Source organism: Cyberlindnera jadinii (assembly GCF_001661405.1).
Source record: "Cyberlindnera jadinii NRRL Y-1542 unplaced genomic scaffold CYBJAscaffold_1, whole genome shotgun sequence".
Lineage (NCBI taxonomy): Eukaryota > Fungi > Ascomycota > Saccharomycetes > Phaffomycetales > Wickerhamomycetaceae > Williopsis > Williopsis jadinii.
In genome coordinates, this window is record NW_017963652.1 from 386502 (window position 1) to 413727 (window position 27226).

Here is a 27226-nt window from a genome sequence, read left to right on the forward strand (position 1 = left end):
GGAATTTATTCGTGGGTTTTCGGAATAGTTTCGGAATATATTCGTGGGTTTTCGGAATAGTTTCGGAATATATTCGGAATGTGTTCGGAATGTGTTCGGAATGTGTTCGGAATGTGGTTGCGATGCTTAGCTGTTACAGGTATTGAGCGTATGCTATGAATCGGAGTATTGGATTGGGATGCACCGACTTGCTCGTAGTATTTTGGCGATTTATGTGCTTTACCCACATGGTGCTGCTTTCTATGGCTATTCTAAGTGCAGGTCTTTACAATTTTTAGGCTTGAACAGGACTCTCAGTTGAACACCACTGTTGTATTGTAGTTTGCCTTGTAACTTGAAGGTTAGGAACATTGGTGAGTTGGTTGCTTGGGTATTCTCAGCATGGAGGACAAGCTTGCGGTCCTGTTAGTAAAGAAGGGACGAGACTGTACCGTAAGGGTGGTAGGCGATTGATAATACAAGCTGTGTTGTGAATAACGCGTACGTACTGTCCCGAAAGAGACACTGGCCTCTCTGTCTGGTGATTCGTTTCCTACCACTGGGGGGAGTACCAGTGTGGTTCACACTGAGAAATGGAGCTCTGTATAAAAGATCCAGTGCTAGGCTCCACTTGAATAATGAATTGGAGGAACTTCAAGCACAATTGAGCCGTTGCCTGCCCAATAGCGAGCATATGGTTATCCTAACAGCACACATTGCTCACCAAAACTGTCCTCTACAGGACAGCAAGACTAACGAGATCCGAGTTTAGAAACTTTAAGCAATTCTATAGACTTGATGGTGAGTGTAGTAACAGCCCATTCGAGCCCTGTTACCTTTACATTCTGCCGTCAAGCAGTCATTGTATGCTTCATATCCCCCTTCACAGTCAATATGGCTTACAGAGTCGTCCTCGCCCATCATCTGGAAGTACTTCCATCGTTAAATACCCCCAAAGATCCGGATCTTAGAATACCACTTCAAAGTGATGGAGTCAATTCAGAGCTAAAGCCCTTAGACAAGATCGATACCAAGCTCACCACCTGGGAAGTTCAACACCTATCACAGGCACAGGCACAGCCAAGTTCGCAGCTATAACAAGGTACAACTATGGTATACATTGATCATATGATTAACCAACTAAACAAAAACACGAGAATTAAAGTCAAATGGCAGCAACTTTGACTGGCATGTCAGTCTCCAAGGACTTGACAACGGCGTCGATGGCCAGCATCGCCCTGATCCCGTCATCAGGGGTACACCTTGGTTCTTCTTCACCCTTCATAACTTTAGCAAAGTGCTCCACCTGTAGTGCAAATGGAACACCTTCAACGTCGGCATCGATGGACTCCTTGTGCATAGGACTCCACCAGCCGGTTTCCTTTGAACCATCCTGATGGAACAAGGTTAAGTCTGGAACTGATAAGGTTCCCCTGGTACCAAAGAACCTATAGAACACGCCATCGATTCCCTGCGAGTTCTTCTCGATCAACGGATTCTCACCGGTACCCATCTCAAAGTTAGCAGGGGATATAACGTTGTCGCAAACGATAAACGAGCCCCGTGTGCCGCTCTGGAAGGTCAACGTCAGCACTGCGCCTTCAACAACGGCATCTTCACCGGTGTTATCATCACGGGTCTTCTCACACTCCGTGGCGTAAACACACTTGATCGGACCCAGCAGATACTGCAAAAGGTCCAAATCGTGAACCAAGTTCAGGTTGATGACACCGCCGCCCATCTTCTTGGAGCAGCGCCATGGCGTTTGCTTGAAGTACGACTCGCACTTCTGTAGACACCACACCGCATCAACCGCGATGATCTTACCGCACCTGTGTAGATGGTCCCTGGTGGCCAACACATACGGGTTGAACCGTCTGTGGTGTCCTATAATCATAGGGATCCCCGTGTCCTCTGAGAGCCGCTTGATCTTCACCGCGTCTTCAACGTCTGGCGAGATCGGCTTCTCAATCAGCATGGCAATGTTGTGCTTCGCCAACACCTGGGCCACGTGCAAGTGCGTGTGGTTAGGTGTACACACGATGGCCCCGTCGATGTGGATGCCGCTTGCCAGCAGGCCTTCCAAGGTCCTGAAGTGTGGAACCGAAGGGAACATCGTGCGTGCGGTATGACGCTTCTCGTGGGTTTTGAACGGGTCAACTAGAGCGGCTAAGTGCGTTTGAGGGCATTCGTCAACTGCTTGGGCGTGTCTAGGGCCAATGAGTCCAAATCCAATAACAACGATGCTCAGAGAGGATGTGATTGTCATATAACTGGTGTGATTGTGTGCTTGCTTGTGTAACGGGTACTGTGTGTGTATCTTATTCGCAGTGGAGGAAGAGGAACACGGAAGGAGACGATCACGGGATCTCCCCGTGTATTTATAGTGGCATCTACAAGCCTGTGGAAAGGGCCAAGGGAGGCGGCCTCCATAAACTCGTCGTGGCCGTGATGGGTTTCCCTCCCCTGTGCCAAATGGCCTGTTGTTTATCATCGATCAGGCAGCGAGAGGGAGCCTCTGGTGCCACACCGCCAAAGCACCCTGCCCCCCTTTGGAAACGGCCCCCTCTCTCCCAAGCAGAACGCTTATCTGGCGTATCGGTTGTGGGAAAAAGCAGCAGCAAACATGGTGCTTAAGTATGGGTGTGTGGGTGTTTTGCGGCATTGCTCGCTTATCGTCGGGCATTACAGGGCCTGTGCGCTCTGGGCCTGTGCGCTCTGGGCCTACGCACTTTGGGCCTACGCACTTTGGGCCTCCTCTGCTGCATATGACGTAATTGTTATAAAAACAGATAAACAGGGGAAAACAGAGATAAGGGCGCGGGTGTTGGGGTTTTCAAGATAAGGGTCTGGGTGCTCTGACGCGCTGGGTCATTCCGGCTCATGAGAGCACGCTCAGGTGCTCCGGGATGTCGTCTAGTCCATCGTGCTTGTGAGTCTCGAGGTATCCATGGACAATGGAGTGAGCCTGTGGAGCGTTGTAGTTGAACAGCTGATCCATGAACTCGACAGGAACGCCCTTTGTCTCTGGGTAGAAGAGGTAAAAGACGGGTAACGATATCGCCATCCCGAGGGCAAACACCCAGAAGGTTGCGTACCCTAAGGAGTCGATCATCTCCTCGGAGAATCTCGCCATCACGTACGCACACGCCCAGTTGGAACACGAGTTGAGTGCGCTGGAGGCGGTGCGCACGTTGGTGGGGAAGACCTCCGAGTTCCAAACCCACGGTGTCCCACTCCACGAGAGACCATACGACACTGTCCATACGTAGAACACGAGCAGTGCAAAGAGCCCGCCTGTTCCCAGCCGGGAGTCTGCACCGTCGTGGGGCTCCTTGCCCAGAGCTGGGTTAGCAAGCTTGATGTAGAACCCGATATAGGTGAAGCACAGCGCACACACGACGAGTCCCACAATTAGACACGGTCTCCGGCCATAACGGTCGACAATCGTCATGGACCAGAGTAAACAGCAGATGCCCTTTATCACACCAAATACTCCTGTTGAGAGCAGTGAGGCACTCAGAGAGCTCACCCCCATCGTCTGGAATATCCTTGGGGAGTAGTAGTTGACCGCGTTGACTGCGAGCGTGTTTTGCATCACGAACAGTGACATTGACATCAGCAGCCGTATCCTCAGCTGATGGGTTTTAAAGATACATCTGAATGGGTCCCACAGGCTCGACCCGACCTGTCTTATCTTTTCATGGTGTTCCCTGTCAATGGTGGAGGCCTCATACTCGATATATGGATCATCTGGTAAGAGGTCTCTCAACCTACACAGGTTTATCAGTGCCTCGTCAGTAAGCCCGACGCTGTACAGCCATCTGGGGGACTCGATTAAGGTGTACAGCTGGGACGCAAATAACACCGGTGGTAACAACTGCAGCGAGCAAGGTATTAACCATTGGATCCTCTGAGAGTCATCGATCGTCACAGACGTTATGTAGTTGATCCAGAACCCCATCACTCCTCCAATTTGCCATGCAATCTCGTAAAACCCAACCAGCTGTCCCCTTATACTTGGGACGCTCAACTCAACTATATAGATTGGGCCCAAGTTCGAAAAGGAGCCTATACCAATGCCGCTTAAAAACCTGCCGAGGTACATGGGCCATAGCCCATTCTCGCTGTTGGCAAACAGTTGCAATACTGAACCAAGAAGCAAAACAGCTGTGATAACAACAAAGCTCAACTTACGCCCGTACAGCTGTCCCAGTGGATAGATCAACAGCGTGCCGCAGAGCGCGCCAGCCTGGAACAGCGAAATGATTCTTTCCAGCGTTTGAGACCGTTCCAGCGGCTCCATCACGTCGATACCAAACTCAGACTGGAAACTGTACAGGCTAACCATTCCTGATGTGAACCCGCTATCGTACCCGATAACCACAGCCATCGAAGACGCCAGCAAGCAGCACCAGTACACCTGTGCATTATAAACCTGTGGCGGTGTATCTCTTGTTTCGTCGAGATTCTTGGGTATAAGCCACCTCAACAGCATCATATATTTCCTATCTGCTCCCAGCCTCTTCTTCCAGGACGCCGAATGGTGAAGATAAACAAGCATAAGCCGTCTTAAATACTTGGTGATGACCTTGGAGGAGTGCATATACCCCATGGATAAAATATCCCACTTAGGTAATATTCCCTTTCTGGCACGCATACAGCCATTGTGGCATTACCCAGCTCTTCCTTAAATTTCCTGAGCGAGACCACAAAAGCAAAAAACCGTTGGCGGCTAATTCAAAAGCACAGTTCTCCTCCCTTTCTAACATCATCAACGTAAACATCAGCGTTGAACCGAATAGGGCGGCTTTGTTATGGGCGTAAACACCGTACAAGTGCCCAGTAAGCACACGAGCAGGTCGAAATGGCTAATCATAACGTGGCTGCTGTGTCTCCCCATGCTGGCGCTGTGGGGCTATCGTGACATTTTGACGGAAGTGATGGCATCATCGCTATGGAGCAAAACATCAACAATAAGGGCGACAACAGGAGCGACCCAAGCCTCTGTTGAGGATGAGATGGTCTCGGCGGTAGAATACATCGACATCGACGTTGAAGAGTATCAGCGGTTAGGGCTGACGCCGCAGAAACCAGTTAAGCTGCTAGGAAACCACAGGTCTAAAGTATTACACGGGAGGTTTCTTCACTTGACTGACATACACCCAGATGAGTTCTATAAGGTGGGCGCTAATATAGAAGACAACTCATGTCATAGAGGGAAACCTGGTAAAGGGTCGGCTGGTGCGTCCAAGTACGGTGACGCCATGCTTGGATGCGACTCCCCAATGATCTTGATGAACCAAACGTTGGAGTGGGTGAAAACACATTTGAGGGACAAGATTGATTTTGTCGTTTGGACCGGTGACAACATTAGACATGATAACGACAGAAAGATACCTCGTACTGAAATGGAGATCTTTGATATGAACACCCGTGTGGCGAACTTGTTTCACGACATCTTTCACGGCGATGCCCTGGACCCGAGACATTATGACGTTCCTGTGGTGCCAAGTCTGGGCAATAACGACGTTTATCCACATAACTTGTTTGCTCCTGGTCCAACTTTACAGACGAGAGAGCTTTGGAACATTTGGCAGAACTTCATATCTGAAGAACAACTACACATCTTTCAAAGAGGCTCCTATTACTTTACAGAGGTTGTACCGAATAAGCTTGCGGTGTTATCGATCAATACCCTCTATCTGTTCAAGTCTAATCCGTTGGTGGACAACTGTGATAATAGAAAGGATCCCGGGTTTAAGTTGTTCCAATGGTTAGGTGTGACCCTTGATGAACTTCGAGAACGTAATATGAAAGTATGGTTAAGTGGTCATGTCCCACCAATTCCAAAGAACTACGATATCACCTGTTATAGGAAATTCGTCATGTGGCTGCATGAATACAGAGATATTATTGTTGGTGGTGTATATGGCCATATGAATATTGACCATTTCATTCCGGTGGATGCCAAAAAGGCATATAAGTCATACCAGGATTCTCTAATACGGCAGGGATTCGAAATTGATGGACAATTCGCTCACATATTGGACGAAGCATTGGAAGACGATGATGCTGAATTTGACATCGATCTCGAACACCAATATTTAAACATGGGATTCAACGTTTCTGAACATGATTTGAACGTCGCTATTGCCGCTAAGGACGCACATGCGATGGGTGGTGTTCCATCTAACAAAGAGGCATATATGGATTCTGTTAGAGAAACCTTTTATGTGGATGTAAAAGGCTTGAAGAAGTCAGGTCAACATTCTGATCGCTATGCCATTACAAACGTTGCTGCATCTGTGATCCCAACTTTTAATCCAGGATTTAGAGTGTGGGAGTACAACATTACAGGCATAGAAGAATCGTTGTCTTTAAAGGCTAAACCATGGACACAGTTCTTCGCTGAACTTGATGCGATGATTTCGTTGGATGATCAAAATGACGACGACGACTATGATGACCTCGAAGATGATTTTGTTGAAATAGAAAAGAGGAAAAACAAGAAGAAGAAGGACAAAGGGCCTGATATCTCATTACCTAAGCCAATGCCAGAAGGTGCTACTTTAGGCCCAGGTTATACCCCACAAACGTTTTCACCTCTTCGATTCGTTCAATACTATCTAGATTTGAAGGCAGTTAACGAAGAGACGAAGCCATTCGATTACGAAGTCGAGTACACATCCGATGGTCATCCTTATAAACTTGAATCGCTCTTAGTGGACGATTATGTTTCATTGGCCCGTAAACTCGGCAAACCAATTAAAAAGCCAAAAACCAAATCAAGTGAAACCGCAAGCAACGAATATGATAGTGACAACTTGGACGAATTACAAAACAAGAAAAGCTTGGATGAGTTGTGGAAAACATATGTGAAACATGCATTCGTTAGCAGTGGTTATCACGACTGAACAAAAAAAAAACATTTATGTTGAATACTGCAAGGTTTGTTTGTTTGTTTGGGTTTTGTTTTTTCATCGAATCAGGTTATTCTTAATACACATTTACATGAACTATATCTTAGAGTCCGTAAATTATTAGATGGTTATCAAAATATGACATACAATGTGTTTGAAGCTATGGTTTGAGCTTCTTACTGAGTTTCCATGCCCTCTCATCGTCTCTGAGATTGAGTTGTTGAACTCTTAACAGCTCAAGAAGTATGTATTCTTGAAGTGGTGGGATCACCGTAAGGTTGTCGTCAAGGGAGATTGTTGATCCAAAGCTGAACACTGAACTTCGTCTTTTCTTTGGAGCATCATCATATCCAACTTGTAAATACTCCATATTTGCAATGATCTTTGCAACTCTTCTAAATTTGTCAAAGTTGATGATGCGCTCTTTCAAGAAGGACTCAGAGTTTCGATAATCACGATTTCCCTCGTTGATGAAGGTCAAGTCCTGTAAGAATAGATTCACATATGGAACCACAGGAATTGGAGATTTGGTATCGCCGTCTTTCAGAATCTTTGACAGCTTATAACGGTATCCCTTATAGTTGTTCGTAGGATGGATGATCTTCTTCAAATCACTGAACAAAGACTGGTACTTCTCGGGAAGCGATGCCCAAACTTCATCCAAACGGGACAGGATATGACTTTGCAGTGAAATGACAATGGCAGCGAGGGAGTTGAAGTTTTTGAGGTAGTAACAGGATAAGGCAATGTTCAACCATTGTTTAATCCGAATTGTACGTTTCTTCATAATTAAGCCCTCCTCGAGGATGGACTCCAACACATAGGCACTGAGTAAGTTTGTGAACAAGAGAGACTGTTGAATATTAGGTGACAAGTGATGTCTCTTCAAGAAGTTTTGATTCAAAAGCTCTTCTGGTTTCACGGATAAGAATATTCTCGATTCGATTATGGTCAACTGTTTGGCGAGTTCAAACCCATTGAGCTCAGCTAAGTGTGACTCTGGACGAAATTCGCATTGGAGCTTACTTTGACAACAGTCATACCACACCTTGAGTAAGTGTTGCGTCTCCATCGGGATGTATCTCGACACAGACTCAACTGGCCAGTTGATTGAGCTGAGGGCGATTCGGTGTTTAATAACATCGTGCTCAATTTCACTAATCTGTGATTTGTTCAGCAATGAGTTATGGTTGAAATTCAGCCCAGGTAGTGGCAGCAAGGTGGAGTTTCTCGAAGAGCTCTTGACTTTAGTCAGCTCATACTCCTCAAAGATGTGCTCCTCATCATCAAGTTCCTTGTTCAAAGATACGAATGAATTGACAGAGCTTGAATTTGACATTGCTGATCTCGTAGAAGACAATCTTCTGGACACCAGTTGTATCACTGCAGAGTCCACGCCACCAAACTTAGTCTTTGGTACAGTCTTGGTGGTCTCCAGCAGTGATGGTGTCACAATAATGAGCTTCGAGCATAGTTCAATCAGTTTCTTCGATTCTATGGGCAAATACTGTGAAACCTCCTCATTGAAGAAGTTTATCAGAGTCGGAATCAGGTTGTAGTCACCGGTGTAGTCCCAATAGCTTTGAATCCACAGCTGGAATATTTTGGCTATCAATCTTCTTCTATTCTTCAGTCGTGAATCGTAGGAGTAATAATCACCTGTGGATTCGTCTTCAGATGAGTCTTCAAAGTTAAACCTCGATATCAACTCCTCAATGAGTGCGTCACTTGTAGAATATGACTTGAAAGTGAGAAAGAACGTTGAGATGAAGAAAGGCTGTGTTTTCCTTAACTCGTCTGTGAGCAAGTACACTAGTCCTCTAAATGATGCGCCGATGAGAGAGCCTTCTGAATCATAAAGTATTTCAGTATCACGATCAAATGGAATCTCGTAGCGTTCACCAGTCTCGTTTAAATAGGGCTGGAACACTGATGATCTCATGAATGACTTAGAATCCGGTAGGAATTCCTGTAACAGGTTTGAGCCTGAAACGGTGAAATTGTCATTACCACTTCTAACCATGGAGAACTTGGATTGCCTCTTGATACCATTCCTCTCAGCAGTCCTAACCATGTCCAATTTGGACTTATCCATGGTTTTGATCATACCCAAGGAGCACGTTTTGATGAACTGATCAGCTGTTATTTGAACCTTTGAGAAGTCTGTGTATTCCTTGTCTTCACTCAGTTTGAAATCGCCAATCATCGCCAGATACTTATAACACGTATCCACTGAGAGTGAAATTGATCTCGTCATTCTGGAAATCACCCCCATCAACTCCAATCCCTCCGATGAATACTGATACGGGCCTTGCTTCAGAGGTTTTTCAGTGTTGGATTCATTGATCATTTTGGTGACAAAGTTCTTTACGCTTGATACCAATTCAGAGACTAATGAAAGCAAGACATCCAGATTATCGTCAAACTTCTCCAACCTCCGACTCTGAGAATCGAGGATATTAACACATGACTTGTTGATGTAGAGCAACTCTTTCAGCAGTAAAATCATTTGATGTGTGATGTTCTCCAGCAATTGGCATCCAGCAGGGTTATGCTCAACCATATCTAGTCGTCCCAGAAGTAATCCAATGTAACCGAACAAGACATTATGGATTTCGTTTAGTCTTGCTTTACCAAATGGTGGTGTTCTCAGTAATGGCATATCCGTCTTCCTTCTTGTGATAACTTCCTCTTTCTTCAAAGATTCTGATTCTATTGACCAGATGTCCAGAAAGGTTATAGATTTCTTGACCACCTGTAAAGCCATTAGCTGTAACGTCTCCACGTGCTTCAAATTATGTGTGTGTTTATACGAGTCTGCTTTAATCATCAGAGAATACCAATCTGCAAGCAGTGTTTTCCTCATTCTTCTAATGATTGGTCTTTTCCTAACGATGAGTGTCGATCTTGATAAGCAGTTTGTCAATTCTAGTAGGTAACGTACACCATCTCGTATGGCATTGACCTGATCCAAGGAGAAGTATGAATCCCCGTTCAACGGGTTATCTATCGGGTTGTTAAGGAACTTCGCCGTTGAGATGAGAAGCAACTTCAACGGTATCCTTGATTTACTTAGTGGCATTGTCTCGTCGTCTTTGACTAGCTCTGTGAAAAAATTCACAGGTATCCAACCTCTCCATAGGTTCTTTAACAGTGTCACTTCGCTCCAGCCACTCGAATCCACAGAATGGACGTAGGCAACGTCGCCTTTGTTGAAGGATAAGCACACTGTTGATTCGCTTGATTGATCAAGAGTGGATGCGTCAAAATCGTGCAATGCGTAAAGGAAAAGCGATAACAGCTCTGTCGAGTTCAATAGCTCTTGTGTTACCCCCACGGGGTCGGTCTTTTCGTACGACTTATCGTATACACTGGATGCGTGTCCTGACTTGTATGATTTGACAGAATTTTGGTGAGAGTGATCTGTCGAGTGTGTTGAATGCAGTGCTGTATCGTCTTCCAAATTGTCATTATGAGCATCGCTATCATCGTGAGCACCGCTATCATCATGAACATCACTATCATCATGAACATCACTATCATCATGAACATCACTGTCATCGTGAACACCACTATCATCGTGAACACCACTATCATCGTGAACACCACTATCATCGTGAACACCACTGTCATGTTCACGGACAAACGACTCTGAAACCCCAATCACTGGAGTTTCATCCTCGTCAACAACAGGCTTCGATGGTATAAACCTGTCGTGCTGCAGCACCCTTGGGGTCGGATCATCATCATACATCGACATTTGATGAACAGCATCGCTCAAATCACTTCCATCCATCGCAGTCTCAAAAGACTCTGCGATGGACTCCCCGGTTCTATGGGACATAAAGGAGCTCGACTCCCGAACAATGGACTTCTCACTCTTGGAGTGCAAATTCAAAGGCTTCGTTGGCGACAGTCCAAATTTAGCAACCCTTACAGTAGCTGGAGTCCTGCTACTGTTGACGGCACTGGCTGTATCCACAGCATCAGCGTCAATGTCCATCACAGTGCCAATGTCCATCCCAATGTCCAGCTTCCCTGCAGAAGAACTACCTTCCTCTTCCATTCTGTCCCAGTGCTCAAAGACCAGGCCGAAATCAAAACACAACCCTTAGTCAATTGCCAATTGGTAACCTTTAAAGCAGTGAAGCTTTATATACCATAAAGTGGAACGAATTTCACTTGATAACTGGAAAAATTATAGAGAGGAAATAAAGGCTTTTCTCCCCATCAGCCAAAAAATGTCCGTCCCGTGTCTGTTTTCGTTTCAAAAGCGCAATTTTGTCCCGAAAAACGGGGGCATGCTGCCGCAGACAAAAAGTTTATTTTGCTATCGTTTTAACGCGCGCGTCGACGCGTCATGAAGGGGTCTTTTTTACGCGTCAGTATGAATTTGTATTGGTTGGATAAATTGTGGTATCTTAACTATGTGCATGTGCTTTGTATGCTTTGTATGCCTTGTGGTTAGCCCTTCTTCTCGATCTCATCCAGGATCTGTAGCCCTACTAATCTCTCCTCGTATAGCTGTGCCAGCTTGCTGACCTTCTTCTTGCCTTCTATGGAGCTGTAGCCTTCTGCGAACTTGGTGATGGGCTTTGGCCTCTTGACCGTTGGCATCGGCATCTTGTTGAGTGACGTTGTGGCGTCTGTGAGCACTTGGTTGGTCTGTGTGGATCTGTTACTGCCGATGTCAACGTCATCAATGGTTAACAGTTCGGTGGAGTTGTTGTTCTCCACAGGTAAGGAGGAGACGGGTAGCGTCGAGGAATCTGAAACAGTCCTGCTTGTAGTATCCGGTACTTCAGGTAGTGGACGGGAAGGTATCGTTCTGAACTCAACGCCGTTGGTCTTGAATGAGACTTTACGGGACGGTGGCGGGTCCGGTCTCTCCTTACGCTTTTCAACTTTGATCACCACCTCTGAAGGCTTCGACTTTGAATGAGCCTTGTCGATCTCAGTCCAGTACTCCAACAGGTTCTTGATAAACCGTTGTCCAATGATTAACCGGTCGTTATTCTTCAGTGATGTTCTCTCCTTGCAGAGCCCTGGCGTCACAGCTTTGGAGATGGACTTCAGATCGTGTCTCGTTGTCTCAGACTTTGAGCACATGTTGATCCAAATCTCATGGAGCCTAGCGAACAGTAGATACGACTCGTCTGATAGCTGCATTCTGTGGAAAGTCATTAAAGTGTAGTTCAAGTCATCCCGTATAGGCAACTCAATGAGATCGATGTCAATCAGAGGTTCATCTCTCTTTCGAAGCGTCGTTAGACAAAGCGTCCCCATCACATATATGTCCCATTGCGACAAATCCAGATAGTGGCCTCTTTCAATGGCATCGGCGAGGATGTTCAACTTCCTTTGGCTCCCGGGTCTTGTAAACACCAGCGGATATTGGTCTCCTTCTAGTAACAACCTCGTCAATATACGCTCCTCGATCAGTCCTCTGTATTGGAGGTAATCCGCAGAGTTGTGCTTCACAGTGTAAGGGATGATTAACTTGTCTGCAAATTCCAAATCGTACAAGTACACGGCCAAGCTGATTCTCAGCTTGGTAATATCAACAAACTTGGAGAGCTCGGTCAAATCTCTGCAGTATTGGATCTTCCCATCATCTCTCTTGAACTTCTTCAACTGCACAACATTAGTCAAGATTTGCGTAAATGACCTGACGATCCACGACTCATGGACAACGTACGCCTTTTTCATGTTCTCCTTGAAAGCCTGGGGAAACAGTTGGTAGCACTTCAGCAGCGTGACCCATGAAGCGCCGTTGTTTGAGCCATTGAAGGATTTGAACCAGGAGGTGAAGCACACCAGCGAGTAAGGAGCATTTGGTACCCGCTGGATGATCCTCTTAAACGCTTTCATCATCAACTCTTCCAGAGTGCGCTTGTCACACTCCAAGCCTTCAAAATTCGGCAAATAGTTCGAGTCAAACACATAGATCGGTAAACCAGTGAACGGATCCACCGTATCAGCCTTGAAGAATGCCTTCTTCACCTGGAACTCCATCGTTCAACACCGTCACTTCAATAACAGAACTGCGCAAAAAAGCACACACACAACAGTAAAAGAATCGAGCACCGACTATGGACGTCTTAAGATCAGCAGATCAATGGTAACAGCTTCAACACGCCGCTTAGACACACAAATGTCTGATAGATGAAGAGACAGAAGGGTGGGAGAAAGTGGTTAAACCCGCTAAAACTGAAGCAGGAAAAAAAGACAAACAAAGAAAAAGTTGGTCTGGCCGCGGTGGACAAGAAAGAAAACAAAACTTTGGGCGGGCGGTCTTACGCGTCAGTGGTGTTCGGATGTTTGACGCTGTGGTGTTGTTATATTATAATTATGCTGTATTATATTATACACAGTATGGGTTTATATTGTACACAAGATAGAGAAGCTTGTACGATGGAAGACCTTTTTTGCTATGTTATTCATTCCCTAGTCTTTAATTGCTGTCCAGGCTGTGGTTTGTGGTATGCATTTTAACAATCACTGGCTTGTGCCTTCACTTCATCGCTTTCTTCATGGAATACCTTGCTTGCATTATGGATAAACGTTCTAATAATCTTCTCTGTTGAATAGGCTTCTGAGCGTGTTGATCTAAGAAGCAAGTCCCCCAGATGAAGGAGATTGGTCCAAAGACGGAAAAGCTGAGGAGGCTTTATTACATAGGTTCTTAGAAATGGAGCTGGATGTGGTCTCTGGTGTAGTGACAGCTGTGGTATTCCATAACCAGGAAAAGAGGAGATTGGGGAGTGATTTAGTTATCTCCAGTGGCTGTCCTGTTGTCAATTTACCACTCCTTGATGCTGTTCTGCCCAAACCCACGTTTCTGAACATATCCCTAGGTGGTTTAGCAGATTGAAGGGCCTCAATGCCAACAGTATCGCTACCGTTATTAACAAGTGCAATTCTTGCTTGTGGACTTTCCTTGCCGGCAACGACATATACGTTATTCAAAGAGAAGGTTGTAATTGCCCAGAACTGTGAGACCTGTATTATCCTCTTCTGAAGTCACCGATACACTTCAGATTATAAGATCATTGAGATGTTACAATAATCTTATAGTACACCAATGGCTACATGGTAAAATGTCCATTGCCCTCAGCAGCTACTTGAACCCATTTTTAACTATGGGTTGTTGACCAAACTTCTTAGCAAAGAGCTGTGCTGATTTCATATAGATGTTACTTAATGATCTCTTTCAAAGCGTTGTCCTGTATATATCGCAGGGCCTTGCATAAGACGTCGACTGCGAGATAAAACACTACGTAGTTGCAAAATACAAATGGTTCTCATATTGTGTGGAGTGTGCAAACGTTTCTGAGAAAGTTATGGTCGACTGAACAAAGGTGGCTCAAATGTAGCAAAGTGTATTTTGTCTTTATTTGTGAGTATCTTAATTATAATTGAAGCTGATGTTGAGTTGTCCATCAGTGTGTCCAACTGTATGACCATGTACGTTGTTGAAACAATTATTTCTCCATAAGGAATTGGCTTTACAAAGGTAAGCGAGCATTATCAGAATTCCAAAAGAAGTTTCCCGTCAGGTACTAAGACTGAGACACATTACATGGTACGGGTGGTCACAGTTAACCCAGGTTTCATTGGTAAAAACATCTGTTTTCGAGTATAAAATGAGTAAAGACCAAAATTATCGTAAACAGAAAGATCAACCTTAGGTAATCTATGAGACAGATTTACAAATAACAGGAGTTACTTCTTCCATTCGTGATGAAAGAGATTAAGGTCCACTCTCTGAGAGATTGTTTGATAGCTCTGGAACTTACATTTACAGTGGGAATGGGCACATCCAGGTCGACTTTCTTAAACCCTGATGGAAGTAAATCCTAACATGAAACAAGAAAGGTGTGACATTTTGATGGCATTTTGGGCTAACGACAGACCAGGCGCTGATTCCAAGGACACCAACTAAAATTGTGATCTCCTCCGTGATCGTTGTGTTTCTGAATATAACATTATCACTGTGATTATATTCATGCGTGCCAGTAAAATAATCAAAGCCTCTGCCATCACAGATAGTGTAACTGACACTATTTGACAAATAGTCCTTCTTGAAAATGCACTCAATATTACAGATAACAAAGTCCACCCTGATATTTACAAATGCTTCATAGGCATAAATTCTGAGCCTTACGATGATAATGACGTATTCAGCCAACCTTTTCACGACATTAGATGGTGGGATGAAATCTCCCCTGATCTCAACCTCCGAGTCTGACAACACTTCCTCTCTCAGATTCAAGAATAAGCAATATCATAACGCTGTGAATAGACTGTCCCCATAATTTAATAATAAGATCGTCGATACCGTCATACTGCACGATAAGGCTAAACACCTTAGTGACTGATGCATTAAGCGAATAGATTAAATCTACGGAAACTTCAAAAATATATGGAAATCAGTACAAAATTCACTACAATTGTGATACCACAAGGAATCCACACTATATACAAACCTCTTAAAGCGAAAAGTGTGCTAATAATCTTCCCCAGAAGAAGTGTAATCACAATGATACGATAATATAAAAGTCATAGTGACTGCGTTGAAAAAAAAATGGAACTCCCCATAGGGGGCTCGAACCCCTGACATTTCGGTCAACTTCCCCTAGTTAGTTCTGTAAAAGCCGAACGCTCTACCGACTGAGCTAACAGGGACGAGTTCCACGGCTCGAATTTTTCCATTGAAACCACACTGAGCATCTCCATTAGAAGCTGGTAGGAGCAACATTATATTTACTATCTCTGCTGCACGCATAACCTCACATTTAATACCCGTTTTCGAAAAGCTTTTCATTTCTTCCTCCTGTTCCACACAAACTGGTGAACCAATTGGCAAGCAAAAGACTCGGAAGCCATGTCGAGAGTCCACAGTCTAGCAGAGTCCTCGAGGTTGGACAGACTCATGGAGAAGTCTGCTAAAGGAGTGACCCTGCTGTTATTTGGACAGATGTTCACGAAGTTATCGACGTTCATCTTGAATCAGATTCTGATCACCTATATCTCACCGGCAACGTTCGGTGTGAATATGTTCTTGGAGTTCTTGATCAACACTGTGTTGTTCTTCTCGCGGGAGGGCATTAGGCTGTCTGCTCAGAGGGTGAAAGATGCGGAAACTGACAGCGATGAGAAGTCTGATAAGCACAGCGCAACGCTGCAGAGCATCGTTAACCTGGGCTATATTCCACTGATGATTGGAACCCCCTTGGCCTCTGTGGTTGTGTACTGGCAATATGGGAGGTTCTCAGAGCTGTTCAAGCATATGCAATTGTTCAAACTGTCCATCGCATTGGTTTGGCTGGCCATTGTTGTTGAGCTCATGAGTGAACCTTTTTACATCTTGAACCAATTCAACTTGAACTACGACAAGAGAACAAGATTCGAAACTGCAGCTGTAACCTTGAGTTGCTTTGTGAATTTTGGTATCGTCTTCTCGTTCAAGGACTCTGAGATTGATGGTCTGCCCATCGTAGCGTTCTGTGCTGCAAAATTGGTCCATTCTATGGTACTATTCATTTCATACATTTGGGATTACCAAAATTTCAAAAAGAGGAACAAGAACATCCACACGAGACCTACAAAGATCCTCGTTGGCCATTCAAACTCGTACTATTTCGACCACGATGCAATGGCCCACTTCTACACAATGTTCTTCAACTTGTGCTTCAAGCATTTGCTCACTGAAGGTGACAAGTTGGTTATCAATTCGCTGTGCACCATTGAAGAACAAGGTATCTATTCGCTCATTTCAAACTATGGCTCCCTACTGGCACGCTTGGTATTTGCTCCAATTGAAGAAAGCGTAAGAAACTTTTTAACGAGACTGGTTCAAAACACTGATACTAAGGCACACCTGGAAACCACCGTGGGAATACTTCAAAGAATCATATGTTTTTACCTCTACTTGTCAATCATCATTGTGATCTTTGGTCCACTGAACTCTGGATTCTTGGTTCAAAAGTTGATCGGAAGTAACTGGTCGAACTCTGTATCTGACACTATCCCTCTCTACACTCTTTACCTGCCACTCTTAGCCTTGAATGGTATCTTAGAGGCAGTCCACCAATCTACAGCAACAGGCCATGATGTTGTAGATTATACGTACTATATGGTGGGATTCTCAGCAATATTCATGACAACTTCATACGTTTGCATCACCAAATTGAACCTCTCACTTCAAGGCTTGATACTGAGTAACATGTTAAACATGACTTTAAGAATTGTGTACTGTTACCGTTTCATAAAGCATTTCTACAATTCACACGCGGTCAGTTTCAGCCTGTGGCTTTTTGATTCAAAGACCAAGTCTATTGTTACATCATCCTTGGTGATTTGGGCATTGGACTGTTCTCTTTTAGGTGTGACGAGAAACTGGTTTGAACTACTGGCAAGTGCATTCTTTGCACAGGTTCTTGTCATATTCATCATGTACAAAGAAAAGGATCTTATCATATCGGTGGTTAAGCCTAAGCCCTTGGATTAACCCATGACAGAAAGATGGTGAAGGGGTAAATAGAAATCAAACATCCCAAAGAAAAATACCGTCTTTTTAATAAATACTCTTAACCAAAGAAATGATGCAGTGAAATGACTAAAACTATATAACTGTGACTGTGTTCTCAAGCCTGAGAGCCAGCTTCAGCACGACGAACGTTACCAATGTGGTTAATTGCAGAACCAGCCTTGAAGAAATCCACTTGGTCCTTGGACATGGTGTGCTTAGCATCGATGTCGAAAGTTTCACCGTTCTTCTTGTGAACCCTGAGCTTGATGATTCCACCGTTGTCACCATTCTTAGCAATCATATCTTTCAAGTTCAGGGTCTCCAAGATATCGCCAGAGCTCAATTTGTCATAGTCGGCCTCGTTTGCAAATGTCAATGGCAAAAGACCTTGTTTCTTCAAGTTTGTCTCGTGAATACGAGCAAAGGACTTAACAAGAATCATCTCACCACCGAGGAATCTTGGTTGAAGAGCAGCGTGTTCTCTTGCAGAACCCTCACCATAGTTGTGTTCTGCAACAACGTTCCACTTGATACCTTCTTCCTTCCATTTACCCATAAGCTCTGGAATGGAGTAAGCAGTACCATCATCGTCATAGGCAACGTTGACCTCACCAGTCTCCTTGTTTTGAGCTCCGATCAAAGTGTTGTTGGCAATGTTCTCCAAGTGACCCTTGTACTTCAACCAAACACCTGCTGCAGAGATGTGATCAGTGGTACACTTACCTTCAACCTTCAACAAGATCTTGTTCTTAAGCTCTTCGCCGTTCCATGGAGTCCATGGTTCAAGCAATTGCAAACGATCAGAATCTTCTGGAATGTTGATGGCAACTTCTGGATGTGGTTGTGGATCAACCTCTGGGTAGAACTCTGGTCTACCAGCGATGAATCCTCTCTCTGGCAATTCGTCACCCTTTGGAGGTTGGAATTTGAAATCTGAACCGTCTTCTGTCTTAATCGAATCCGTTATCGGGTTGAAGTGCATGTCACCAGAGTAGATCATCGCAGTGACGACTTCTGGTGATGTAAGGAAGTTCATGGTGTTTCTGTTACCATCGTTTCTTGCTCTGAAGTTTCTGTTGAAGGATGTAAAGATGGCATTCGTCTCCGTGGACTTCTTGTCAATGTCAACACGGTCCCATTGGCCAATACATGGACCACAGGCATTGGCCAACACAATGGCACCGTTGTCTTCGAACGTCTCGATCAATCCATCTCTCTCGATGGTTGCTCTGATCTGTTCAGAGCCTGGCGTAACAAAGAATGGGATTTTTGGCTTAAGACCGGCTTCACTGGCCTGTTTAACCAATGAAACGGCTCTTGACATGTCCTGGTACGAGGAGTTGGTACAGGAACCGATCAAACCGGCAGAAACGGTCTTTGGCCATTCGTTTTCATCAGTCTTGGAGCCGAATTGACCCAATGGCGTAGAGAGATCCGGGGTAAATGGACCATTGATATGAGGTTCAAGAGTGTTGAGGTCAATCTCCACAACCTTATCGTACTGAGCACCTGGATCAGCCTTGAGGAAGCCAAACTTGGCGTTGACCTCATCAGCAGCTTGTGCCAATGGAGCTCTATGCGTAGATATGAGGTAACGTTTATGGGCCTCTTGGTAAGGGAAAGTAGAAGTTGTAGCACCAATCTCCGCACCCATGTTACAGATAGTAGCCATACCTGTACATGACAAGGACTCCACACCTTCACCAAAGTACTCAACTATGAATCCAGTACCACCTCTGACAGTGAGGTAACCAGCCAAGTAGGTGATGATATCCTTTGGAGAGGTCCAACCATTCATCTTACCCTTCAAGTGAACACCGAGGATCTTTGGGGCCTTCAGCTCCCACGGAGTACCTGTGAGGGCATCAACAGCATCGGCACCACCGACACCAATGGCAATGGCGCCCAAACCACCAGCATTTGGAGTGTGGGAATCGGTTCCGAGCATCATGAGACCAGGCGCACTGAAGTTTTCCAACACGATCTGGTGGATGATACCAGATCCCGGTCCCCAGAACTGGATACCGTACTTCTCACCACATGACTGGAGGAAATCAAACACCTCCTTGTTGGTGGCGATGGAGGACTTCAGATCAGCCTTCTCACCATCCTTACCAACAATCAAGTGATCACAATGGATAGAGGCTGGCACCGCAGTGGATGGCAATCCACACGTCATGAACTGAAGCAGCGCCATCTGAGCAGAGGCATCTTGCATTGCCACCCTGTCTGGGTTCAACTTCAAGTATTCAAGCCCTCTGATCTTGGAAACGTCGCCAGCAGATAACGACTCTTCTGGGTTGACCAGGTGCGAATAGAGGATCTTCTCAGCCAACGTCAATGGCGCATCGTTCAGCACTCTTTTGACTTGTGTGAGCTTCTCCACGAGCTTCGGGTAGGGTGGGACCCTTGTCTGGAACTCACTAGGGATGTTCGTAGTGAGAGACGCAGACGTAGCGAGCGACCGTATACTCTAGGGCACAGTGTTAGTTATGGCTCATCGAACACAGCCAGAGATGGAGACGTACCTGTCTGTTAATAACTCTTCCGGCTCTAAGCATCGTGGTATCTGTAGCGATTAGAGAACGTTTAAGAGGCAAATGCTGTGTATCTCACGACATCAGAAGAGTAATCAGAAGTTGGGAAAGAGAATGCAATTTTTCAAGATCGTTTTCCAATGGCATCGCTCCGATTACTCACAGCGCTTTTTTCATGCGCCGGTGCAGGAAAGTTCGCCGGTGCAGGTGGGCATGTGGTAGGGGCCACAGTGTGTGATTTGTCTGATATTGAGCTATGATTTGGATATGATTGGGCTATGATTGGATGGATATAGGGGTTATTGGGGTGGATGGTTGGGTAGAGGGGTGTTGGAGGGTGTCTGAGGACTGCAAGAGGGGGTTTCAGTGCATTGGGCTCGTTTGAATTTTGTTTTTCCGATAATATTTGGGGATATTTGGGGGAAATGTTATAGGAGAATTATAGTGAGGCGATAAAATGATAGCCATCGTCTGGTTGGTATTATTTGGCAAAATCCAATTATTTGCTGTATATTAACCAACATGTGGACTATTCAATCATTTGAGGCGTGTAGGACTCGCTGATTATGACTGTTGCCACCTTTAGACGTGTGCTCTCCGTCTACTTCGACGTGTTTAAATGTACGTACAAGCAACATTGGTGGGGGGGGGATTCAGCCCATGCGAATCCACACCATGCGTGAGTGTACGTGTGCACACCGTGAGCAGCAGTCAACACTTAGATCGACCACCACCACAAGCGACGAGTGTCATCTGAACCACTGTTTGCCTTGTGTTTTCCCTGAGCACAGATTCCATCAGCTGAGTCCGCTACACTCAGAGACTACTGTTGTGTCACATTACATCCAAACACCACAATAGCTATGTGTTATCGCAGCTTGTCAACGTGGACTAAAACGGCCCGGGATTCTCCGTTGGCATCTGGCTAAAGGGAACAACCCTCCATCAACGATTGTAATAAACCGGCATGGTTGACCAAACCCTTGCACCTTTCTGGAAGATCAATGCGTACTACATATGTACAATTGTGGAGAGCATTGGTCCACGGTGAACATTGCTCCATGGAGAACTGTACGACAGCTACGGCCGACTGCTAACCCTGATGGCTACACACTTGTTGTAAAATACTAATCATTAATTATACCGGTTCAGAGAACGCAACGGGCGAAAAAGCTATGTAAGCAAGTGTCTATAATGCAGCCAATGAGAGCTAATGGTCAACTTTGGGTTTGTCTTCTAACGAAATCCCTCGCATCGTTATACACCTTGGCCCTCTCCTTCAGCACAAAGCCCACGTCATCACAGCTGGCAAATTTGTTCACCCTCTCCTGTAAGATCTCCAGGTTCTTAACCACCTGTGCTCTGAAGAGCAGTTTGTTATGGCATGCGGACTGTGGCTTAACGTCGCTTAGTGGGCACAGTTCACAGACTTGTGAACTGACCTGTGCGTATAGTTCGTTGTGATGTGCAATGAGCGTGAAGAGTTGTTGTAATTGACGTAGCTCCAGCATAATCCTGTTCCGTATTCTGACGAATGCTTCACACGTGTTGAGTCTTAGACAGTCAATGTAGTAGTTTCTCGATCTCGAGATGATCCTCTTCTGGACAAACTCAATGTTCCGATCAATCTGCTTGATCTTATCCTCCATGATGATCCGTAGAGCGACAAAGGAGTCGTAAATGTCCTCCTCGGTCCTCACCACGTAGTCGCCAAAGCTCATAGTGAGAGGATCCACAGTGTCGTTTTGCTCATCACCAAGGATCACAAGATTTAACGGGTCCGTGTGATACATGCTTCTGACCGGGCACTCACATGAAGAAGTTGCTATTGTAGCGTAGCTCGGTGGCTGCTGCACTTTGATCGAGTCCTCATACGATGGAAGTACGCTCATCTCTGCTAATGGCCTTAAAACCGCTCTGGCTTAACTAACAGTACACCGGGCATGAATATGGTGCTTGCAATTGGGAACAAGAGGAAATGCTACTCCTTTATAAAGAAACCGGCTTGCGCATGAGATAAAGTCTTAGCCATCCATGCTAAAACTTTGATTAATAAAACTCCTTACGCTACTTGGCTCGACAGATGATTTATAACGGGGGAGGACGCTTCCATCCAATCAGCTTATCAAACACCGCCGGGTCTGGAATTTTCCTGCCTTTTTTGGTTCGCTTCCACGGAGATCTCCCACTTGGGGTTTTGGGCGATTATGTAATCACGCTGCCCAGAAGTTAAAGCCGGTCGGCAAAGACACATCCAGATAGGCGGAAACACCCAAACATCACATGGTGTGTGCCTTGTTGGGGATTCCAGTTCCTTCCGGTGTGGCAGCTCCATTCACAGGCTCAGCGACGGCGAGAAGGTGTACGTTGATAGCGTATGAGCATACGGTACGCCATTGCTATATAGCACATGTATTATTCGTAACAAGAACACATGAATACGCTACCACTGCTGGGGGAAGACGACATCCGAACACCAAGTCTACACTTTGGTATGTGCCACACGCAGCAGGCCCGTGAGGCAGAGTTGCCTGTTTTGTCAGCTTCCAACGTTCCATGGATCAAAATGCTTTGGCGGTGTTTTTGAGTGATTTGAAATGGCTCAAAACAAACGGCTCTAAACAACACACGATGGCAGAGACGTACGACGCTGGAAAGCCATCGTTTTCTAGTGCCCTCTCTACAGTTTGTCCAATGCTGCTTGTCTATTTTTTCAGTGTTCCTGATTGGCCGGGAACCTCGAAGCTTCCGAGGTTCACAGCAACCCTCTAACGATAAACACCGTAGTACCATCTTTTATGACGTTACAACGCTCACTGGTGGACATCTTGACGAATTCCGCGCCTCCTCGAGAATCGTTCTGCTGACGGTATAGGAATAGCTTCTCCGAGTCGTCCTTGGTTCTGTTGTTAACGTTGGTCAAGTTCAGATGCGTCGCCATACTGTCCAAGGCCCTGCCTAGAGGCCAGGCTCGAGAGACAAACAATGGGTACCGTTCATTCTCATCTCGGCCCTTGCACCCAAGTACTTGGCACCATACATAGATCCGCTCAGACTGTGGGATTCTCAAGTCCCCCTTAGCAGTGCTCTTCAACTTGGACAGTTCCACAATGGCCTTCGTAGCGTTGGCCTTCTTTGGCCTACTCTTCTCAAACAACTTTTTCAGCTTGGTCAAGGCATTGGTACTCTTCGAGCTCTGTGTCTCAATGGAGGTGGGGACGGTGTCGGTGGTCTTCAAGGACAGTTCCGGGTTGAAATTCGAGCGATCAGGGAAAAGAGTCTTTGATGATGGCAAATGAGAAGTATCGATACTGTCTCTCAGCTTCTGTTCCGCAGTTTTCGTGCCTTTCAGCTCTAACTTTGGACACGAGTGTTGATCCGGCTGTCGATGCTGGAGACAGAACACTCCCTTGCACGAGCACTTGAACGGGAGAAAATCTATCTGTCCACAATACGAGCAGTGCTCTCCAATGTCCATAAGCTCAGTCTTTGACATCTTTGATAGCGTTCTAGTACGCACCACTGGAATGGTTTCCAAGCTGATTTTCTGGTCGAATTGGCCTCCTTTTATGTGTCAATTTTGTCTATATAATTTCCTCTCCACGCGCCACCGCCACCGATAGGACCCAAAGCCGGTAGGCGCAACAACGCAATGCGAATTCTGCTATGCGAAGAGGTTATTCCTTCAGCATCAACGTTTTACAGATTCAAAGGAAACAGTTCATTTCGTCAATTAGATTCGTTACTATCGTTAGTTCCTATATATCAGTTCATGCAGTTGGGCCCTTTCTCTTTAAATAATCCGATAACCTGATCCTCTTCACCCTATCTTGTTCTTGACATTGGTTGTGTGAATTCTTGCCATGGTCCAGTGAATTCAAACGGGGAACGTTGTTTCGTCTATCATTAGACATAGGCCTCTTTGGTGATACCTGTGGTCTTGTACCTGTGACTTTCTTCGGTACAAAAATCGAAGGAACTTGTGTTCTTGTCCTTGTCGTATGGCCATTGATAGGTGCACCATTACTGGTACTAATACCACAACCTGTCTCGCTGTGTGTTCCAACAACTGGCTTGACCCTGGTGGATGTACTGAAGTTGTTGACATTGGCACGTCTCGGCATCCTTTGTGGACTGGTCTGTCTCTCAGGCATCAACGAGAGTGGATTCTTGAACAATTCACGCCTCTTCCTAGCCTCCACCTGAGCCTTTTGAAACAATGGTGATCTATTAGAGACAACAGGTCTTTTACCCCATGGTCTGTGTCCTGAATCCACCGGGATAACTTCATCCAAATGTATAACTCTATTAACGTCCTTTGACTGTTCCATCTTTTGCATGTTCTTTCTCAAGTTTAATATAGCCTCTTCCTGTTTCACAGCATAGAGCTGCTGAATATCCATATACACCTGTCTATAAGGTAACCGGTATCTCTTTGAATCTTCAATCTCTTCCAACGTTATAACGTCTCGGAGCTTAACCGTGATCGTCTCTGTGCCCAGCATCGACTGCAGCTCCTGCTTGTAGTACTTGTACACGTCGTTCGGATTTGAGCAGAACCGCTTGTGTAAGTCCTGCGGATAATCCTTCTGCAAGAGCGACAACCAAACATCATCGTCCTCCAGTATCAACATCGGGTTCGCCTTCTCCAAATTGATCAACTGCTGTGCCGTAAACTTGTGTAGAACCCTTGTGATAAGGGAATACCGTATGTCACCTAGTTCTCTCAACGAAAGATGGTGCTTCAATAAGACGTTCTCACACAACGTCCTTAAAGATAACACACCCATATCTGCTTTGCCATACACCTATAAAAACCTCTCACTCTCTATTTCTATGTCTCTTGAAACCGATGTTCTTACAAAGACAGAAGAGACAAAAGAGACAATTTTTCCTTAAACTTTCCCTCTGCTCTTCTGCCTGCACGCACTTTAAGCTTGCCATGTGGTCCCTAACAAAGATTACATAATCGCTTACATAATCCACTTTCATCTTTCCTCACTGCTGTTGCCCGGAACAAAAGTCGGAAAACCAATGACGCGTCGCAGTTTCGCGTCTGTCTGTCTCTTTTTTCCCTTTTCGGCTTTCGGAACCCATTTCTCGCTCTGCTGGGCCCGCTCTTCATCGGCCGAGTTTGGTATTGGCTAAGATCAATGGCACAAACCAATGGTCCCGTAGTGCTTTGCAACGATGACGTTCAGAGCATAGCTGAACACATAGACGGAGACGATCACGTGGCCGGCTCACCAGAGCCCCCGAGCCAACAGCCGGTGCACCCCCTTTCCAACCTCGGCACCACGGCTGATTGTTCTCATCTCGAGACACCAGCACACCCGAACACCAGGGGTAAAATCCCACCCGAACCATCGCGGAGCGCCTTATAAATCAAAGCGTTGGCCATTTTCCACCTTGCAAAGCGTCTTTTCGGGCCTGAGAGCTTGTTCTTTTCTTTGTTGGCCCTTTTCCCCCTTTTCCTGCTCACGTACATTTTCGCAGGTTATTATCCAGCTTGATTGATCTGGCGTAGCGACTGATCTCTGCCGAATTCAGCTGACAGAGAAGGAGAGACCGTGAGAGAAAGCGTTACACATTCATTAATCGCCGTTGTTGCTTGCCGTATTGAGCACTTGCTTGCCGAGATATAAACCGAATATATAACAATGGCGCTCTTTGGAAAGAAGAAGAAGGAGGAGCCACCAGCAGTGGATCCTTCGAAGCTGATCAAGACCGAGGTTCCATTTGATACACTTCCTGTTGGTTCCAAGATCCCGGAGGAACGTAAGTTGACAGATGAACAGCAGGAGAAATACAAGCTGATCTTGAAGCACTTCCAAAACCCTGACTTACAGGTGTACACCACGGAGAAGAATCCGGCTGAGAAGAAGCCACTGTCAGAGTATGAGAAGGCATGGCTGACAAAGGAGTGCTTCCTGAGATACCTCAGAGCCACTAAGTGGGTGGTTAAGGATTGTATTGACCGTATTGAGGGTTCCATTGCCTGGAGACGTGAATTCGGCATCACTGGTGAGAACGATACCGTGACCCCAGAATTGGTGTCTGAGGAAGGTGAAACCGGTAAGGAGGTTATCCTCGGTTATGAGAATGACGCAAGACCTATTCTGTATTTGAAGCCAGGCCGTCAAAACACGAAGACATCCTTCAGACAGGTTCAGCATTTGGTGTTCATGTTGGAAAGGGTGATCGATTTCATGCCTCCTGGTCAGGACTCCTTGGCCTTGCTCATTGATTTCAAACAATATGACGATGTGCAAGGTCACCAGACCTCAAAGATCCCACCTGTGAACGTTGGTAGACAAGTGTTACACATTCTCCAAACTCATTACCCAGAGAGATTGGGTAAATCGCTCTTGACTAATATTCCATGGTTAGGGTGGACTTTCTTGAAGATTATCCACCCCTTTATCGATCCATTGACCAGAGAAAAGCTTGTATTTGACGAGCCATTCCCAGATTACTGTCCAGTGGAGCAATTGGATAAGTTGTACGGGGGTTACGTCGACTTCACCTACAAGCATGAGGTTTACTGGCCAAAGATGAATGAGATCGCCACACAAAAGAGAGACCACTACCACAAGAGATTTGAGAAATTCGGCAGTATCGTTGGTCTGAGTGAACGTGATTTGAGAGGTGATGATGAGGAACTGCACCATCCAGTTGAACAGCTGTGGGAGGCCGAACACCCAAAGCAAGAAGGATCAACAGATAAAGTTCCAGAGCCTGTGGAAACCATAACAGAGAAAGTTGAAGCACTTCAAGTTTAATCATTGGTAATTTCAGATATATTATAGTGTTTTTTCACCATCTCAGAACATGATATAGCTCATAGACTTAACTTGAGACCGAGGACAGATGTGTAGATGTGGGAGTTTTGATCTTGATGCGTAGCCTTGTGAGTGTGTACTACACAAGACGTAGCACACATCCGAATGATCTTGTGCATGGGCAGCTCATGGCCAGGAACGATTGGACTAGAACTCATGCTGGATCCTCAAATTCGATAAAGTATCCCTTAGTTCTTCATCTTTGAACAATAGATTTGACACACTCTATGGAACACTAAACCTTTAAAATTTCAAGATGAAGCGGTGGCTCAATGGTAGAGCTTTCGACTCCAGTTGGAATAGTGCAATCGAAGGGTTGCAGGTTCAATTCCTGTCCGTTTCATTCTTTAATATTTTTTGTGCCGGTCACGTGACCAAATGGACAATGGTACTCGAGTCCTCCATGTTAAG

The 27226-nt window shown here is 45.5% G+C and overlaps 11 protein-coding genes and 2 non-coding genes across 13 annotated transcripts; 4 read left to right on the plus strand and 9 right to left on the minus strand.

The window, feature by feature from the left end:
- Nucleotides 1-1094: 1094 nt before the first annotated feature.
- CYBJADRAFT_165255 (Gfo/Idh/MocA family protein) lies at nt 1095-2673 on the minus strand. The gene has a single exon (XM_020213955.1). The coding sequence runs from the start codon at nt 2246-2248 to the stop codon at nt 1145-1147; it is 1104 nt and encodes a 367-aa protein (XP_020072908.1). The 5' UTR covers nt 2249-2673; the 3' UTR covers nt 1095-1144.
- A 57-nt stretch (nt 2674-2730) lies between these two features.
- On the minus strand, nt 2731-4514 carry CYBJADRAFT_165256 (sugar porter family MFS transporter). The gene has a single exon (XM_020213956.1). It carries the CDS (start codon nt 4478-4480, stop codon nt 2861-2863), a length of 1620 nt encoding a protein of 539 aa, XP_020072909.1. The 5' UTR covers nt 4481-4514; the 3' UTR covers nt 2731-2860.
- A 486-nt stretch (nt 4515-5000) lies between these two features.
- Nucleotides 5001-6896, plus strand: PPN1 (endopolyphosphatase; the record flags this gene model as incomplete). Its single annotated transcript, XM_020212386.1, has 1 exon — nt 5001-6896. One exon carries the CDS (start codon nt 5001-5003, stop codon nt 6894-6896), a length of 1896 nt encoding a protein of 631 aa, XP_020072910.1.
- A 114-nt stretch (nt 6897-7010) lies between these two features.
- On the minus strand, nt 7011-10034 carry CYBJADRAFT_165257 (Ras family guanine nucleotide exchange factor BUD5). The gene has a single exon (XM_020213957.1). The coding sequence runs from the start codon at nt 9982-9984 to the stop codon at nt 7063-7065; it is 2922 nt and encodes a 973-aa protein (XP_020072911.1). The 5' UTR covers nt 9985-10034; the 3' UTR covers nt 7011-7062.
- A 1133-nt stretch (nt 10035-11167) lies between these two features.
- On the minus strand, nt 11168-13266 carry ECM25 (Ecm25p). Its single transcript, XM_020217697.1, has one exon. It carries the CDS (start codon nt 12915-12917, stop codon nt 11367-11369), a length of 1551 nt encoding a protein of 516 aa, XP_020072912.1. The 5' UTR covers nt 12918-13266; the 3' UTR covers nt 11168-11366.
- A 2229-nt stretch (nt 13267-15495) lies between these two features.
- CYBJADRAFT_t27 lies at nt 15496-15590 on the minus strand. The gene has a single exon. It is a non-coding gene; the product is annotated as a tRNA-Lys (tRNA).
- Nucleotides 15591-15789: 199 nt separating this feature from the next.
- Nucleotides 15790-17415, plus strand: RFT1 (glycolipid translocation protein; the record flags this gene model as incomplete). Its single annotated transcript, XM_020217456.1, has 1 exon — nt 15790-17415. One exon carries the CDS (start codon nt 15790-15792, stop codon nt 17413-17415), a length of 1626 nt encoding a protein of 541 aa, XP_020072913.1.
- Nucleotides 17262-20055, minus strand: ACO2 (aconitate hydratase ACO2). Its single transcript, XM_020213237.1, has 2 exons — nt 19965-20055; nt 17262-19909 (listed from the first exon to the last, which is right to left on the minus strand). The coding sequence occupies exons 1-2, from the start codon at nt 19995-19997 to the stop codon at nt 17552-17554; spliced, it is 2391 nt and encodes a 796-aa protein (XP_020072914.1). The 5' UTR covers nt 19998-20055; the 3' UTR covers nt 17262-17551.
- Nucleotides 20056-21190: 1135 nt separating this feature from the next.
- On the minus strand, nt 21191-21865 carry CYBJADRAFT_170341 (uncharacterized protein; the record flags this gene model as incomplete). The annotated part of the gene is made up of 1 exon (XM_020216106.1): nt 21191-21865. The coding sequence occupies one exon, from the start codon at nt 21863-21865 to the stop codon at nt 21191-21193; it is 675 nt and encodes a 224-aa protein (XP_020072915.1).
- Nucleotides 21866-22728: 863 nt separating this feature from the next.
- On the minus strand, nt 22729-23451 carry CUZ1 (Cuz1p; the record flags this gene model as incomplete). Its single annotated transcript, XM_020212383.1, has 1 exon — nt 22729-23451. One exon carries the CDS (start codon nt 23449-23451, stop codon nt 22729-22731), a length of 723 nt encoding a protein of 240 aa, XP_020072916.1.
- A 245-nt stretch (nt 23452-23696) lies between these two features.
- On the minus strand, nt 23697-24354 carry CYBJADRAFT_165263 (uncharacterized protein). The gene has a single exon (XM_020213958.1). The coding sequence runs from the start codon at nt 24302-24304 to the stop codon at nt 23744-23746; it is 561 nt and encodes a 186-aa protein (XP_020072917.1). The 5' UTR covers nt 24305-24354; the 3' UTR covers nt 23697-23743.
- Nucleotides 24355-25149: 795 nt separating this feature from the next.
- Nucleotides 25150-26859, plus strand: PDR16 (phosphatidylinositol transporter). The gene has a single exon (XM_020213959.1). The coding sequence runs from the start codon at nt 25634-25636 to the stop codon at nt 26753-26755; it is 1122 nt and encodes a 373-aa protein (XP_020072918.1). The 5' UTR covers nt 25150-25633; the 3' UTR covers nt 26756-26859.
- A 214-nt stretch (nt 26860-27073) lies between these two features.
- On the plus strand, nt 27074-27158 carry CYBJADRAFT_t3. The gene has a single exon. It is a non-coding gene; the product is annotated as a tRNA-Trp (tRNA).
- Nucleotides 27159-27226: the final 68 nt, after the last annotated feature.